Raw genomic sequence first — 14,920 nt, 5'->3', positions numbered from 1 at the left:
TTCCTGATTATTTAACTTATATGCAGAGTACATCATGAGAAACGCTGGACTGGAAGAAACACAAGCTGGAATCAAGATTGCCGGGAGAAATATCAATAACCTCAGATATGCAGATGACACCACCCTTATGACAGAAAGTGAAGAGGAGCTAAAAAGCCTCGATGAAAGTGAAAGAGGAGAGGGAAAAAGTTGGCTTAAAGCTCAACATTCAGAAAACGAAGATCATGGCGTCTGGTCCCATCACTTCATGGGAAATAGATGGGGAAACAGTAGAAACAGTGTCAGACTTTATTTTTGGGGGCTCCAAAATCACTGCAGATGGTGACTGCAGCCATGAAATTAAAAGACGCTTACTCCTTGGAAGAAAAGTTATGACCAACCTAGATAGCATATTCAAAAGCAGAGACATTACTTTGCCAACTAAGGTCCATCTAGTCAAGGCTATGGTTTTTCCTGTGGTCATGTATGGACGTGAGAGTTGGACTGTGAAGAAGGCTGAGCACCGAAGAATTGATGCATTTCAACTGTGGTGTTGGAGAAGACTCTTGGACTGCAAGGAGATCCAACTAGTCCATTCTAAAGGAGATCAGCCCTGGGATTTCTTTGGAAGGAATGATGCTAAAGCTGAAACTCCAGTACTTCGGACACCTCGTGAGAAGAGTTGACTCATTGGAAAAGACTCTGATGCTGGGAGGGATTGGGGGCAGGAGGAGAAGGGGACGACAGAGAATGAGATGGCTGGATGGCATCACGGACTCGATGGATGTGAGTCTGAGTGAACTCCGGGAGTTGGTGCTGGACAGGGAGGCCTGGTGTGCTGCGATTCATGGGGTCGCAGAGTCGGACACGACTGAACAACTGAACTGAACTGAATGTAATAAAATATGAAATTATATCTTTTATCAAGCTAGTAGTTTTTAATACATTAAACTTCACATGAAGCCATTACAGCAAAAGTAAAAACCATTACCCACCTCAGATTTTCCACGTATCTAAATAGCATACTGCCAGTTCTCTTATGAAATTCTAGAGTTCTCAGAAGGAAAGATTTTTAATGAGTCATTTCTAATAATTTTCTGATATTACAAAAGAACCCCAAATGGATGTTTTGGAAAAGAACCTATTTTGAAAATAAATATTCTGCCTCAGAGAATGAACTTAACAAATCAGGTAACAAATTTCAAGTGTGCCTGGGAAAATTAAAGTTTGATAGGCACCCAGGCAAATTTCAGCTGTGTTTTTCTGTCAGGAAAGTCAGTTTACAGAGCCAAGGGGATGATGAGTGAGGGACCCTGGGACTGAAAAATGATTGAAAGGAGTACAAGTATTAAGAAAGATTTTGTGAACTTTTATACTCAGTAAAATGAATTTGCTGTTTTGTACAGTGTACTATTCACTTAACCAGTATTCACTGAGCATTTTCTAACATGCCAATTCTAGGTGCTGGGGATACAACCGTCGGGATACAACCGCCCGACGCAGCTGTGTACAGCACACACTCAGCTCAAGAACAGTAACGGTCTCACGACAATGGAGAAAAAAACAAACAAAACTGACTGTCCGTGTAAGAGGAGTTAACCCTTTTTGTTTCGTATTTTATCCAGCCAAACCAGGTTGCTCAGAGTTTTACGCCTTCTTGTTCAAAATACACAAACTAATTTCTTTCATATTAATTTTATCTAAGCTATTTAAAAAGAGGACGTGACTCCTCACTGCTTGCCTCTCCAGTCTCAAAAGTCGTCTGTGTCTCCCCAGCCTCAGCTCCTGGGCCATCCCGCCGCTCAGCGAAGAGGCCGAAGCGCAGAGACGGCCAGCCGCCTAGAGCGGCCACAGCGGGCCGACCGCCCTCTCTTTTCTTTTGCTCTCTATGGTTAGGAGCGCCGGCCCCGCCTCCGCCCGGAACTATTTGGGTTCCAGGCGCTTGCGCAAGGCCAGAAGGTAGTTCCGGTTCCGGCGTGGGGCGTTCTCGTTGGTGGTGGTCAGTTGCCGCGGTTGGTGGGGCAGTAACTGAGCCAAGATGCTGCGGAATCTTCTGGTGAGGAGCTGCTCGGCTAGCCATGGTGATGTAGGGCGGGAGGGTTGGGAGCGGAGGCTGGAGAGTCACGACGGAAAACTGGGAGAGAAGGGGGAGGGCGGCTTCGGAAGTCACCTTGGTTGGTGTCCTTTTCGCTTGACCTTCCTTCCCCTCCGTGCATCCCTGTCGCCCCAAGCTGTGCTGAATAGCTGTAGGGGAGGAGAAGCCTGGGAGGAGGCCGGAAGGTTGTGCGTTACACACGCCTGGGGCTCTCAGTCGCCACCCCTGGTCTTGAGGGTCCAGGTGGGAAGTTTCTGATACCCGGAAGCCTCGGAAAGATACATCCTCCGATACTGAAAGGTTTGAGTTCAGTGGTTGTAGGCTTTATGGGTGTCAGAAGGCAGTTTGAAAACAATCTACTCAATTTTGGGTGGGGCTTTAGGAGCATTCATGGCCGAAGGGTCGTGTTGCTATCACCAGGCGGTTTTCCGCGGTGTCCTTTACTCCTCCACCGACTTTGAGCATGCGGAATAGTTTCCCCAGATTTTGAGAAAGAAAAGGAAAATGTAACCGTGGTCGTTTTCATCTTCTCAATGTATTATTTATTTTAGAAAATGGAGTGCATATTTGTTGTTTTAATCCAACTGGATATGTAACGCAAGTCTCTCTTGTAAAAGATTTATACCCTATTGATTTTTGAGGAAAAATGTAATGAGGGAAGCATTTTGATTAAATAGGAATCATGCCAGTTTATTTGATACCAACTAATAGGTTTTTAATAATCTGGTACAGTATTAAATAAAAACCTTTGATTCTAGTGTTATTTTGTAACCATTGTTTATTTTTATAATAACTATGTATGAGTATGTTTTCCTCATATATTGTTACTGGTTCAGTTCAGGTAAAGGTCATGATTTTTTTCGCTCCAAATCTACATGAATTTCCTCTTGAATGTATTTGGTAATTCAGAATGCAATGTAAAATGCAATGGACAGGAAACAAAGGAAAACCTAAGTGCTTGTCTATAGCTTTGTTATTGACGAATCAGATATGTTTTAACTGTCAGTTTCACTTTTCTGTAGTACTAAAGATTAGAAATGGTTAAGGGTTTCTTTAAGCCCTAAGTCTAACATGGATTTTTTAAATTTCAGGCTCTCCGTCAGATTGCTAAGAGGACCATAAGTACTGCTTCACGCAGGCAGTTTGAAAATAAGGTTCCAGAGAAACAAAAGCTGTTTCAGGTACTGAAGTATTTTATAGGTGTTACTTGTAAAATTAGATTACTGAAACTCGGAGGTAGGAGGTAAATCTGCTTGTTAGCAATCCTGCTGTGTTAGCAAAAGAATAATAAGAAACTGCCTATTGATAGCGAACTGGGCATTTGCTATAACCAGGAGGTCTTTGAGACAGCAGATGAAATGAGGGGGGAAGGGTAAAGGTCAAGACACTTTCTTTTGGAGGGGTCACCTTGGGTTGGTACTCTTTGGGGTAGTTGCACAGTAGTGGACAAATAGAAGGCGCTCAGAAACGGAACAAATATATGCATAGAAGCTTGATACATGTTAAAGGTGTATTTCATATTAGTGGGGAAAGGATACAGTAAATTGATGTTGGAAAAATTGGCTGGCTTTTATGAAGAAAGTAAAGTTACATCCCTTCTATATTTTATATAGATTTATTTTATTTTATAAAAGATTAATTTTAGATGTAAATACTTCTCCCTCAAAAAAAACTAAAAGATAATATAGGAGAATTTTTTCCAGTTTTACTGAGGTATGTTTGACAAGTAAAAATTGTATGTGTTTAGGTTGTACCTGATTTTTACTTAAGGTGTACATTGTTTACATTTAATATATCTGTGAATGATTATCACACTCAGGGTTAATCTTAGGAGCCATCCTCAGAAAGTCTTTACAAAGCCTAGAAGCTGTAAAGGAGAAAAATTGCACAGTTTGGTGACATGAAAATTTCAAATGTTCTGTGGTTACAAGAGCTCAGTGACAAATTGAGAGAAAAGTTTTAAAATTAACGAAAAGTCAATATCCTTATTATACAGAGAGCTATAAATCAGTAGGAAATGCAAATTAAAATGACAAGTTGCTACTTTTTCCCCTGATTGATTGTCACAATTTTAGAAGATTTAAAATAGGTTATGATAGCCAGGTATGGGATATATGTATATTCCTATACAGTACATTGATACATGCCAGGTGGTAGTATTGGTACAGAAATTGTACAGGGTGTTTGAAAGTATCATTAGAAACAAATTGCATACGCTATGATCCAGGACTCCCATTTTAAAAATCTTTGCTACATAGGGAATTTGCTGACAGTCCAGAGTTAAAACTGCACTTCTAATGCAGAAGGCATGGGTTGGATCCCTGGTTGGGAAACTCAAGATCCCATGTCTGTGAGGTGTGACCAAAAAAGTAAAAATTACACACACACGCAAAAAGGATCTTTCCTACAGAATAGTAGCATAAATATATAAAAGTAGGAAATAGGCTGTTACTCATTATGGGATTTTAATATTTAAAAAATCCCAACCTAAACACGCATTAATAAAAGATTGGCTAATTATGACACTTTTTACACAGTGGAATGCTATATAGCCATTAAAAGGAACAAAGTAGGTTTAAATGGACTAACAGTGGTTTTTAACATAAGTATTGAGTGAAAAATAGTGTGATAGATCATTATATAGCACAATCTCATTCATGTAAGTATGTGCATAATTTAGAAGCTTTGACAGTATAAGCTTTAAAAAACTAAGGATATGTATTTTGCTGTCAGTAGTGGATTTCTCATGAGGAAAGACTTAATGGCACATAGCAGTTTACCTTTTATAAGTAGTTAGGTTGTTGATTTTTTGTTTTATTGTGATCTCTGGTTTTTCATAAAGAAAATTTTAAATGGTTAAAAAAAATTCTGTCGTATGCTACAAAAAAGAAAACATATTGAGTAGATGTATAGAATATCTACTATATGCCAGGTGCTGGATGGGCGCACTAAAGGTGTAATTTAGGGTTATAAACCAAAATACTCTCCCCATTTTTTAAGGGAAGGAAGATCCCTATAACCAAATCTAAAGTTTGATGATTACTACATTTTTAAAATTGATGAAGTCAATATATTTTCATAGCTTTACTGTTTGTATTTTCCTTGGAAAGAGCATCTTTTTTAGATCTGGAATTAACTTTAAAAGATAAAGAATGTTGATTTTTAGGAGTTTTTATTTCAACAGTAGTTGCAGTAGAGAAAGAATCAGGAAAATTACAGTCCTTTTTAATTTTGATATTTAAAATATTTCAGTTCCAGGTGTCTAAGAAGCCACTACTTTCATATGAATGGATTAATCTTTTTCATTTAGTTGGAAGCAAATGACACATGTATTAATTATTATTTATCCTAGGAGGATAATGGAATTCCAGTGCATCTGAAGGGTGGGATAGCTGATGCCCTCCTGTATAGAGCCACCATGATTCTTACAGTTGGTGGTAAGTTGGTGGAATGCTTGCTCTGTAGCAAAGTCATAGTAGGGATAGCTAACAACGTCATTGCTCTCACTATGCCAGTGTTTTAACACAGGCAGTCTGTCCCCAGAACCTGAGGTCTTAATTGCTTCACATACAATGACTCAAGAAGATGATTGATACGTATTGTATAAGAACAGTTTAGTGTCTTTAAAAAAAATAAGCCAATGAAGTTTGATGATTATCTTGTGATAGAGGTGGCTTTTGGAACGTGCCTCTGGTGGCTGTGCAGGCCTTTGGAGGAGTCAAAGATAGCTGCTGCTCCCCATCTCCTGTGACAGGGGTTCTTACGTATTTTGACTGGGATGCATAATAGAAACACAGTTTAGATGTAAACCATGTACATACGTATTTATGATGGAAATAAAACCTTCTGCAAGACAGTACTTTTTTCACTACATGTAAAGCACTTTAATATTTTTTCTGTGAATTGGGTGGGTCCATTATTCAGTACTAGCAATCACAAATTGGTATTTGTGATTGGAGTATCACAAATTGGAGTTCTAGGAGCAGAGTTAGGAATTTGAATGATTCCTCCCTAGGGGAGAAGGGAACATAATATTAGTGATTACTGTGTGCTCGTTCTGTTGATAGGAAAGCCGCATACGTGGGTTTCTATAACCCTTGTATTAAGTCTGTAATGTGTCCTCCTTTTAAAGATGAAGTTGCAGTAATTTTGTTGTTGTTCAGTCGCTAAGTCATGTCACTAAGTCATGTCTGACTCCTTGCAACCCCATGGGCCGCAGCACCCCAGGCTCCCCTCATGGGGGAAGCAAGAAGACTGAAGCAGTGTGCCATTTCCTCCTCTAGCGGACTACGTCTTGTTAGAACTCTTCATTATGACCCATCCATCTTGGGTCATGTGCATGGCTTGGCTCATAGGTTCATTCAATTAATGCAAGCCCCTTCGCTGAGACCAGGCTGTGGTCCATGAAGGGCTGTGTTAATTACCCAAGATAATACCACTTCTTTGTGGAATAGCTGATATTTGAACTCTAATCACAAAGTCCCCTTGCTTGTGCCAAGGTGCCTTCTTTGACTTGAGTTGAATGTAGTGAAGGGCCATTTATGGACAACAACCAGAGAGTGACATTTGGGCTTTATTAAGGTAAAGTCCTAAATTAGAAATTCTTACTTATAGATTTGATTATTTAAAAATTATATGTCACTCTTCCTTGGTTTTATATTGATGATACACTTCAGGGAAGGCTTTGGATATTTGACCTTCTTTGGCTTTTGAATCATTCTTAGCATTTCTCAGGCAATCTTAGGTTATATATTCTTAATCTTATTTTAAATTTTTACATGCCATTAAGTTAGCAAATACATTATTTTACTGTGTCTAACACTTCCTATACAAGTTAACTAATATTGAAATGATATTAAATGTGTTTGTATATATTTTAAATTTTGCCAGCATCTATCAAAATACTTCTGTATGTTCTCATAAAAGTAGTCATAATACCAAGATTTCCTTTACCTTACCTTTCCAACTTTTTAGCTGGAATATTGAGTTTATACATTCAAACCTCAAGGTTTCTTAAGTTCTTATTTTTGTCTCTTCTCATTTTTCAGGAACGGCATATGCCATGTATGAACTGGCTGTGGCTTCATTTCCCAAGAAGCAGGATTGACTTCAGTTTATCCTGCCAGCAATCAGTTGGTTCAATTCCATTCAGCTCTCTGTGGACCAGTAATCTGATACATAACTGAGTTCTTTGGGGATCAATATTTATTGACTTGTATTAGCTGCCATCAATAAAGCAGTCTTTACCATGCCTTTTTTTATTTTATCACTTTAGGATACATTATACCAGTAATATCAGCCTTATAAACCTTGGTAAGGAGCAAAAAATGTTTCTTTTGTCATTAGGTTATATAAAGTACTGTTGTGGTATTATTTTAGTGACTTTATTTTTAGCAGCTTCAGATTACAACAGGGAATGGTCTTCAGCTCTAAAAGAGCTTGACGCATGGAGAGTCTTAGAGTCTTTCTCTCTTCCTCCTCCGTGCTGTACTGTATCCTGGGATGTGCTAGTACCTGAGGTTAGTAGAAGCAGGTTATTTTTGGCTCATGGGGTTCAAGTTTTTTTTTTTCCTCTTAGCTGTGTGTTTATGGTTAAGAATATTGGATGTATTCTGCAGTGTAAAATAGGCTTTAGTAGGGTAGCTGTAAAGTAATCCAGCGTTTGTTCTTCTTTTCACACTCAGAGTGGGCTTCTGTCATGTTAGTTTAATCCATAATGTGAAGTGTGCCTTTCCTTAAAATGCTTCATCTGTCACAGTTAATCTCCTGGGGGAATAGAAGGAGTCAGACTTGGTCATCTCCTCTGCGAGGCGTGCGCTTGTAATGCCCATGAAGATGAGTCTAGGTGTGTCAGACCTCAGGGCAATCCATGAGTAATGGTTTTCTAAACTTCAATTTCTGGATAAAGTTGAGAAAGTCAGTATATTTAGAAAAATAGAGTCAAGTCTGAAATAGCCAAACCAAGTCTTCGCCTTTTAAAACATTGAGGCTTATTATACAAATCCATCTCAACAGGTACCTGATAAAAGGTGTTTCAGCCTTGAATCTCAGAAGTCAGATCTTGGGAGCCGTATACCTAACCTGCTACTGAATGCAGGAGTCTGCCCAGCCTCTTACAGAATCTCATTACTAACAGCAGACAACACTGCTTTTGAAAGGAGTGTAATGAGTATCATTAGACATTTCTAAATTTGGAGGAAGGTCTGAAGTTGGCATGGAATCTGGTCCAATTCTATGATTCAGAGCGAAAAAGCAGCCACTGATAATATTTTGAAACTAGTTACATTTATCAGCATTGTGGTGGTGGTTTAGTCACTAAGTCGTGTCTGATTCTTGGAATCCCTTAGGCTGTGTAGCCTGCCAGGCTCCTCTGTCCATGGGATTCTCCAGGCAAGAATACTGGAGTCAGTTGCCATTTCCTTCCCCAGAGGATCTTCCCAACCCAGGAATTGAACCTGGGTATCCTGCATTGCAGGCAGATTCTTTACTGACTGAGCTCTGAGGGAAGCCCCTCATAGCAATCAGCATTGTATAAAGGAAAATTTCATCCATGTGATTTGAAATGCTTTTCTAACATGATGTGAAAGATACTTTTGTACAGCAAAAAAAGAAGTCTAGCTTGGTATCCTCGATAGCCTTTATCGCTTAGAGCTGTGAGGTACTTATCTATTTCTAATGAAATCTAGTGAGGAAATATACATGATTGGATGAAGCAGAAGTTGGTTAAATGCTTAAGATACTTAAAAATATTTTTAAGTGCTGTAATTAAGTTTTTGCCCTTCACTCTAAAATTCTGCACAGTCAGCAGGGGTGGAAATGCTGCTGCTGCTAATTCACTTCAGTCGTGTCTGACTCTGTGCGACCCCATAGACGGCAGCCCACTAGGCTCCCCCGTCCCTGGGATTCTCCAGGCAAGAACACTGGAGTGGGTTGCCATTTCCTTCTCCACCATGAAGGTGAAAAGTGAAAGTGAAGTCGCTCAGTCGTATCTGACTCCTAATGACCCCATGGACTGCAACTTACCAGGCTCCTTGGTCCATGGGATTTTCCAGGCAAGAGTACTGGAGTGGGGTGCCATTGCCTTCTCTGAGGGGTGGAAATGGGAAGGTGACAAAGGGCAAGATCTCAGAAGAGGGTTTGCTGGGTAGAAGCCTGTGAACTTACCTGCTGCACTTAGCATTTAGTAAGGGAGAGATGACTCTTACTGGTAAATTTCAAAGACCGACCAAGTGTCCATAGAACAGAGCTCATAAGGAGTATCAAAAATGTGCCCTTCAAAAACATTTGTCATTCCAATCTCCTTTGTAGCTTTACCACATATTCTTTTGAGAATAGTGAAGGGAAAGTTGGTCAATCATGTCTGACTCTGTGACCCCATGGACTGTTGTCCATGGAATTCTCCAGGGCAGAATACTGGCAGAATTTCCCTTCTCAAGGGGACCTTCCCAACCTAGGGATTGTACACAGGTCTCCCGCATTGTAGGTGGATTCTTTACCAGCTGAGCCACCAGGAAAGCCCTCATTATAGTATCTGCTGCTCTACTATTTGAGAATAGTATCTGCTATTAAACAAGAAGTTCTATGATGATATTATCCTGTTAATATAAACGCCATGGGAGATATGTTTAAGTGAAATTATGTTAGTACTGCACTCAGGATTGCATTTATAGTCTAGCTGTTCTAGATGAAATTACATTGAAAAGCTAAAGCTCAGGGCATGCAGTTTACCCACAGATACAAACAGCAAGACTTCAAGGCTAGGTTTATCTTGAATTGTTGAAGTTCATGGTCTTTCCAGTATACGCCATCATATCGGATGTTTAATTTTATTGGCTGGGACAGCTTCAGTGCGCTGCTGGAAGCATTGTAGGTAAATAGGAGTGCCCTGCAGACTTCATCCCCTGGCCTGTCAGACTTGAGAAAGGGTGATGAGTACAGTCTCTATTTCCATTTTTCAATTTCACATTGATCTCTCTGTATAGCTTGCAGTCTACCTGCCTGTTGAACATTTGTCTCTTCCTCTTTGTACATGAGATCTAAAGTCCACATTTGTCACCAGCCACATGCTCCTCTGCTTGGTGCATGTATGCTCATTCTTGACTGAGTATCTGGGAAAGTGCCCCAGGTTCTGCTGGAAACTTTGACATTCCTCCCTTTACTCCCAGCATTTCCTGTATTCATCTTTGTCAAGAATTCCATGCCTTTGAATTCAAATTTGAATTAATAATTGTTGATAAGACTGGGAACAAGTGCAGCACTGTAGTCAGTCACAGATCATGAAGTCGGGAGACCCAGCTTCAAGCTTTGTATTAGATGACCGTGGTAGCTAGCCTTGCTAAACTTGTATCCTCATCTGCATAAATGGAATAATGCCTACTACACATGGCTATTCTAATGCATGCAATGCAAAAAAACAGTTTCTGACATGCCAAGTGTACAATAAACGCTAGGTACTTCTATTGTCCTCTGAGAGAAAGAACTGTATCTTTTCAACTCATCCCTGTCAACTGGGCCCAGTGCAGGGTCCATGAGCTGGTCAGGGCTGGTAAGACAGGTCACGCTCTCATCCGTGACTTGTCTTCAGGCTCTGCTATCCTCAGCACATGGCTTTCATTCTCCTTGTAAGATAGCTGCTGCAACTCCTGCTATTGTGTGTGTTTTCGTGCAGGAAGAAGGAAGATTGATGAAAAGACCACATGGTAAACAAGCGAGCTCTATTTAAAGAGCCTCAGAAGCCCCACCAAAGACTTAAGCTTTTATCTCTTTGGCCAGATCTTCTGCCAAATGGTTGTGTCTGCGTTCAAGGAGGCTAAGAAATGTATTAGCTGGGCCTATTACCAAGCAAAATTGGAGTTCTGTTTAGTAACAGGAGACGGTATTCAGTTGGCAAGTAACTGTCTCTGCCCTAGTCAGTTTTTTCAAATTTATTTTTAATTTGAGGATAATTGCTTTACATTGTTGCATTGGGCTCTGACCAGGAGAGCAGGAATCACCCTCATCCCACCCCTCTAGGTTCATCACAGGGCATGGGCTTTCCCCCAGCCAGTTTGTTTATCAAAAGAATGAAGTCCACGCTGGAGGAGACAGGAAGGACCCGTGGGCATTTTGGTTCCTGGTTGTATGTTGCCGCCAATGCCCACAGCTATGCCTGCTCGTAGGCTTGATTGCATTTCATCATCAAATAAGTTTCCCTTTGTGCTTAAGTTAGTTCAAGTAGGTTTCTCAAGCAAGAACCAACCAAAGCAGGATTTCCTGTTTTCCATCTCTTATACCATCTAGGACCACACCTCGACCATTTACTCTAAACCGAGTTATATGCTTAAATAAGGCAGCCGCTACTGGTTTCTCATAGCAGACAGGAATGTTTCAAAGCAGCAAGAATGCAAATAGGGAGAACACGAGTGATAGAAACAAATTACAATGCTGCTATAGTCCGTTTGGTTCAGGGTTTACAGAACCCTTTCTGCCATTTGAGGGCTGCTCTTGTGGCTCAGTTGGTAAAGAATCTGCCTGCAATGTGGGAGACCTGGGTTCGATCCCTGGGTTGGGAAGATCCCCTGGAGAACAGAAAGGCTACCCACTCCAGTATTCTGGCCTGGAGAATTCCATGGACTGTAGTCCACGGGGTCGCAAACAGTTGGACACAACTGAGCGGCTTTCACTTTCTGTTGTTTGAGGTAGTTATACACAAGTTCCCCAAAGCTGCCGATTGATTTCAGACATCTAGCCTGGGACTCGCACTGCTCGGGTCCTGTATGCACCCCTGTGTAGGGCAACACCTCATGAGCCGCTTCCCAGGACTTTGTTTCTACGTATACCACAAGTTAGCATACATTGGGTGCCTACAGGGTGCCAGACTCCCTTGTGGGTGCCTGGGAATCATTGTTGAACAAAATATGCAGATTCTTGTCCTCACTGAGTTTCCATTAGAGTGAGGGGGTGGCAAGGAAGACAGTTAATAAAACATAAAGATAAATTGTACATTATGTTAGTGGGAGAGTCAATTCCTAGGTAGGTTGGTAAGTCGGGGGTCCCTGAGGAGGAGAGACAGGTCTGGGGCTCTCAAGGAGGTTATGGGGATCTGGAGTCCTCAAGGAGAAGAAAAGGACAAATGTTCTTTTGTTTAAGCCCAGAGCTGATGATTGCACGACAAAACAATTCATCTTGCTCAATGATATGTTTTTCTTAAATTCTGTACCAATGATTATATGACAACAACGTATCTTACTTTGAGAACATATTTCTCCTTCTTGGGAATCTTCTGACAAATCCTGTCATCTTAAAATGTATATTAGAGAGTGGGTCTGGTAAAATCTTTTTATTTATTGTTGGTTCTAATCCCATTATCTTAAAATGTAAATTGTGGGAATGAGTCTGGTAAGACCTTTACAGCCTTGAGACATTCTTTTGATTTACTGTAATAACCAATTGAAAGAGTATATAGCTCCCTTCCCAAGACCACTCTCCGCCCCCTTCTGATGTCTGTGTCAGGAGCTTTCTCTGTCACTTTTCATACTCTAATAAAACTCTGCTACACAGAAGCCCTTGCGTGATCAAGCCTGGTCCCTGGTTCTGAAGCTAAATCTTTGGAAATCACGAATCTGATACTGTTCACCATAAGCTACGTTAGCAGGTAACGAATCCTGTGGTGGTGGTGGGGGAACCAAATGGCGTGGGGCTGGGGTTATTGGTTGTAGTAGTAAATGAGGTAGAGGACAGGTGTCAGTGGGAAGCAGACAGTGCTTATTCCTCAGTTCAGTTCAGTGCAGTCGCTCAGTCGTGTCCGACTCTTTGCAAGCCCATGAATCGCAGCACGCCAGGCCTCCCTGTCCATCACCAACTCCCGGAGTTCACTCAGACTCACGTCCATCGGGTCCGTGATGCCATCCAGCCATCTCATCCTCAGTCGTCCCCTTCTCCTCCTGCCCCCAATCCCTCCCAGCATCAGAGTCTTTTCCAATGAGTCAACTCTTCGCATGAGGTGGCCAAAGTACTGGAGCTTCAGCTTTAGCATCATTCCTTCTAAAAAAATCCCAGGGCTGATCTCCTCAGAATGGACTGGTTGGATCTCCTTGCAGTCCAAGGGACTCTCAAGAGTCTTCTCCAACACCACAGTTCAAAAGCATCAATTCTTCGGCTCTCAGCCTTCTTCACAGTCCAACTCTCACATCCATACATGACCACAGGAAAAACCATATCCTTGACTAGACAGACCTTAGTTGGCAAAGTAATGTCTCTGCTTTTGAATATGCTATCTAGGTTGGTCATAACTTTTCTTCCAGGGAGTAAGGGCCTTTTAATTTCATGGCTGCAATCACCATCTGCAGTGATTTTGGAGCCCCCAAAAATAAAGTCTGACACTGTTTCCACTGTTTCCCCATCTATTTCCCATGAAGTGATGGGACCAGATGCCATGATCTTCGTTTTCTGAATGCTGAGCTTTAGGCCAACTTTTTCACTCTCCTCTTTCACTTTCATCAAGAGGCTTTTTAGTTCCTCTTCACTTTCTGCCATAAGGGTGGTGTCATCTGCATATCTGAGGTTATTGATATTTCTCCCGGCAATCTTGATTCCAGCTTGTGTTTCTTCCAGTCCAGCATTTCTCATGATGTACTCTGCATATAAGTTAAATAAGCAGGGTGACAATATATAGCCTTGATGTACTCCTTTTCCTATTTGGAACCAGTCTGTTGTTCCATGTCCAGTTCTAACTGCTGCTTCCTGACCTGCATACAGATTTCTCAAGAGGCAGGTCAGGTGCTTTGGTATCCCCATCTCTTTCAGAATTTTCCACAGTTTCTTGTGATCCACACAGTCAAAGGCTTTGGCATAGTCACTAAAGCAGAAATAGATGTTTTTCTGGAATGCTCTTGCTTTTTCCAAGATCCAGCAGATGTTGGCAATTTGATCTCTGGTTCCTCTGCCTTTTCTAAAACCAGCTTGAACATCAGGGAATTCACGGTTCACATATTGCTGAAGCCTGGCTTGGAGAATTTTGAGCATTACTTTACTAGCGTGTGAGATGAGTGCAATTGTGCGGTAGTTTGAGCATTCTTTGGCATTGCCTTTCTTTGGGATTGGAATGAAAACTGAGCTTTTCCAGTCCTGTGGCCACTGCTGAGTTTTCCAAATTTGCTGGCATATTGAGTGCAGCACTTTCACAGCATCATCTTTCAGGATTTGAAACAGCTGAACTGGAATTCCATCACCTCCATTAGCTTTGTTCGTAGCAATGCTTTCCAAGGCCCACTTGACTTCACATTCCAGGATGTCTGGCTCTAGATGAGTGATTGCATCATCGTCATTATCTGGGTCATGAAGATCTTTTTGTACAGTTCTTCTGTGTATTCTTGCCACCTCTTCTTAATATCTTCTGCTTCTGTTAGGTCCATACCATTTCTGTCCTTTATCGAGCCCATCTTTGCATGAAATATTCCCTTGGTATCTCTAATTTTCTTGAAGAGATCTCTCGTCTTTCCCATTCTGTTCTTTTCCTCTATTTCTTTGCATTGATTGCTAAAGAAGGCTTTCTTATCTCTTCTTGCCATTCTTTGGAACTCTGCATTCAGATGCTTATATCTTTCCTTTTCTCCTTTGCTTTTCACCTCTCTTCTTTTCACAGCTATTTGTAAGGCCTCCTCAGACAGCCATTTAGCTTTTTTGCATTTCTTTTCCATGGGGATGGTCTTGATCCCTGTCTCCTGTACAATGTCACGAACCTCATTCCTTAGTTCATCAGCTTATTCGCTCAGTTGTGTCCAATTCTTTGTGACCCCATAGACTGTAGTCCAACAGGCTCCTCTGTCCATGGAATTCTCCAGGAGAAGAGGAAAATTAAAAATTTTA

At 41.1% G+C, this 14,920-nt stretch overlaps 1 protein-coding gene across 1 annotated transcript; it reads left to right on the top strand.

The window, feature by feature from the left end:
• The first annotated feature begins 1,467 nt into the window (after positions 1 to 1,467).
• On the top strand, positions 1,468 to 12,615 carry COX7A2 (cytochrome c oxidase subunit 7A2). Its single transcript, XM_069598018.1, has 4 exons — positions 1,468 to 2,035; positions 3,166 to 3,255; positions 5,427 to 5,511; positions 7,123 to 12,615. Exons 1-4 carry the CDS (start codon positions 2,018 to 2,020, stop codon positions 7,179 to 7,181), a joined length of 252 nt encoding a protein of 83 aa, XP_069454119.1. The 5' UTR covers positions 1,468 to 2,017; the 3' UTR covers positions 7,182 to 12,615.
• Positions 12,616 to 14,920: the final 2,305 nt, after the last annotated feature.

The sequence above is a fragment of the Ovis canadensis genome, chromosome 8, assembly GCF_042477335.2.
Source record: "Ovis canadensis isolate MfBH-ARS-UI-01 breed Bighorn chromosome 8, ARS-UI_OviCan_v2, whole genome shotgun sequence".
Lineage (NCBI taxonomy): Eukaryota > Metazoa > Chordata > Mammalia > Artiodactyla > Bovidae > Ovis > Ovis canadensis.
This window is presented reverse-complemented; position numbering and strand designations above follow the sequence as displayed.

Bases quoted from the DNA above. Each gene is read 5' to 3' on its own strand.
- COX7A2 (XM_069598018.1), top strand. The intron at 3,256-5,426 runs GTACTGAAGTAT...TATTTATCCTAG, and splicing joins AGAAACAAAAGCTGTTTCAG to GAGGATAATGGAATTCCAGT. The intron at 5,512-7,122 runs GTAAGTTGGTGG...CTCATTTTTCAG, and splicing joins CATGATTCTTACAGTTGGTG to GAACGGCATATGCCATGTAT.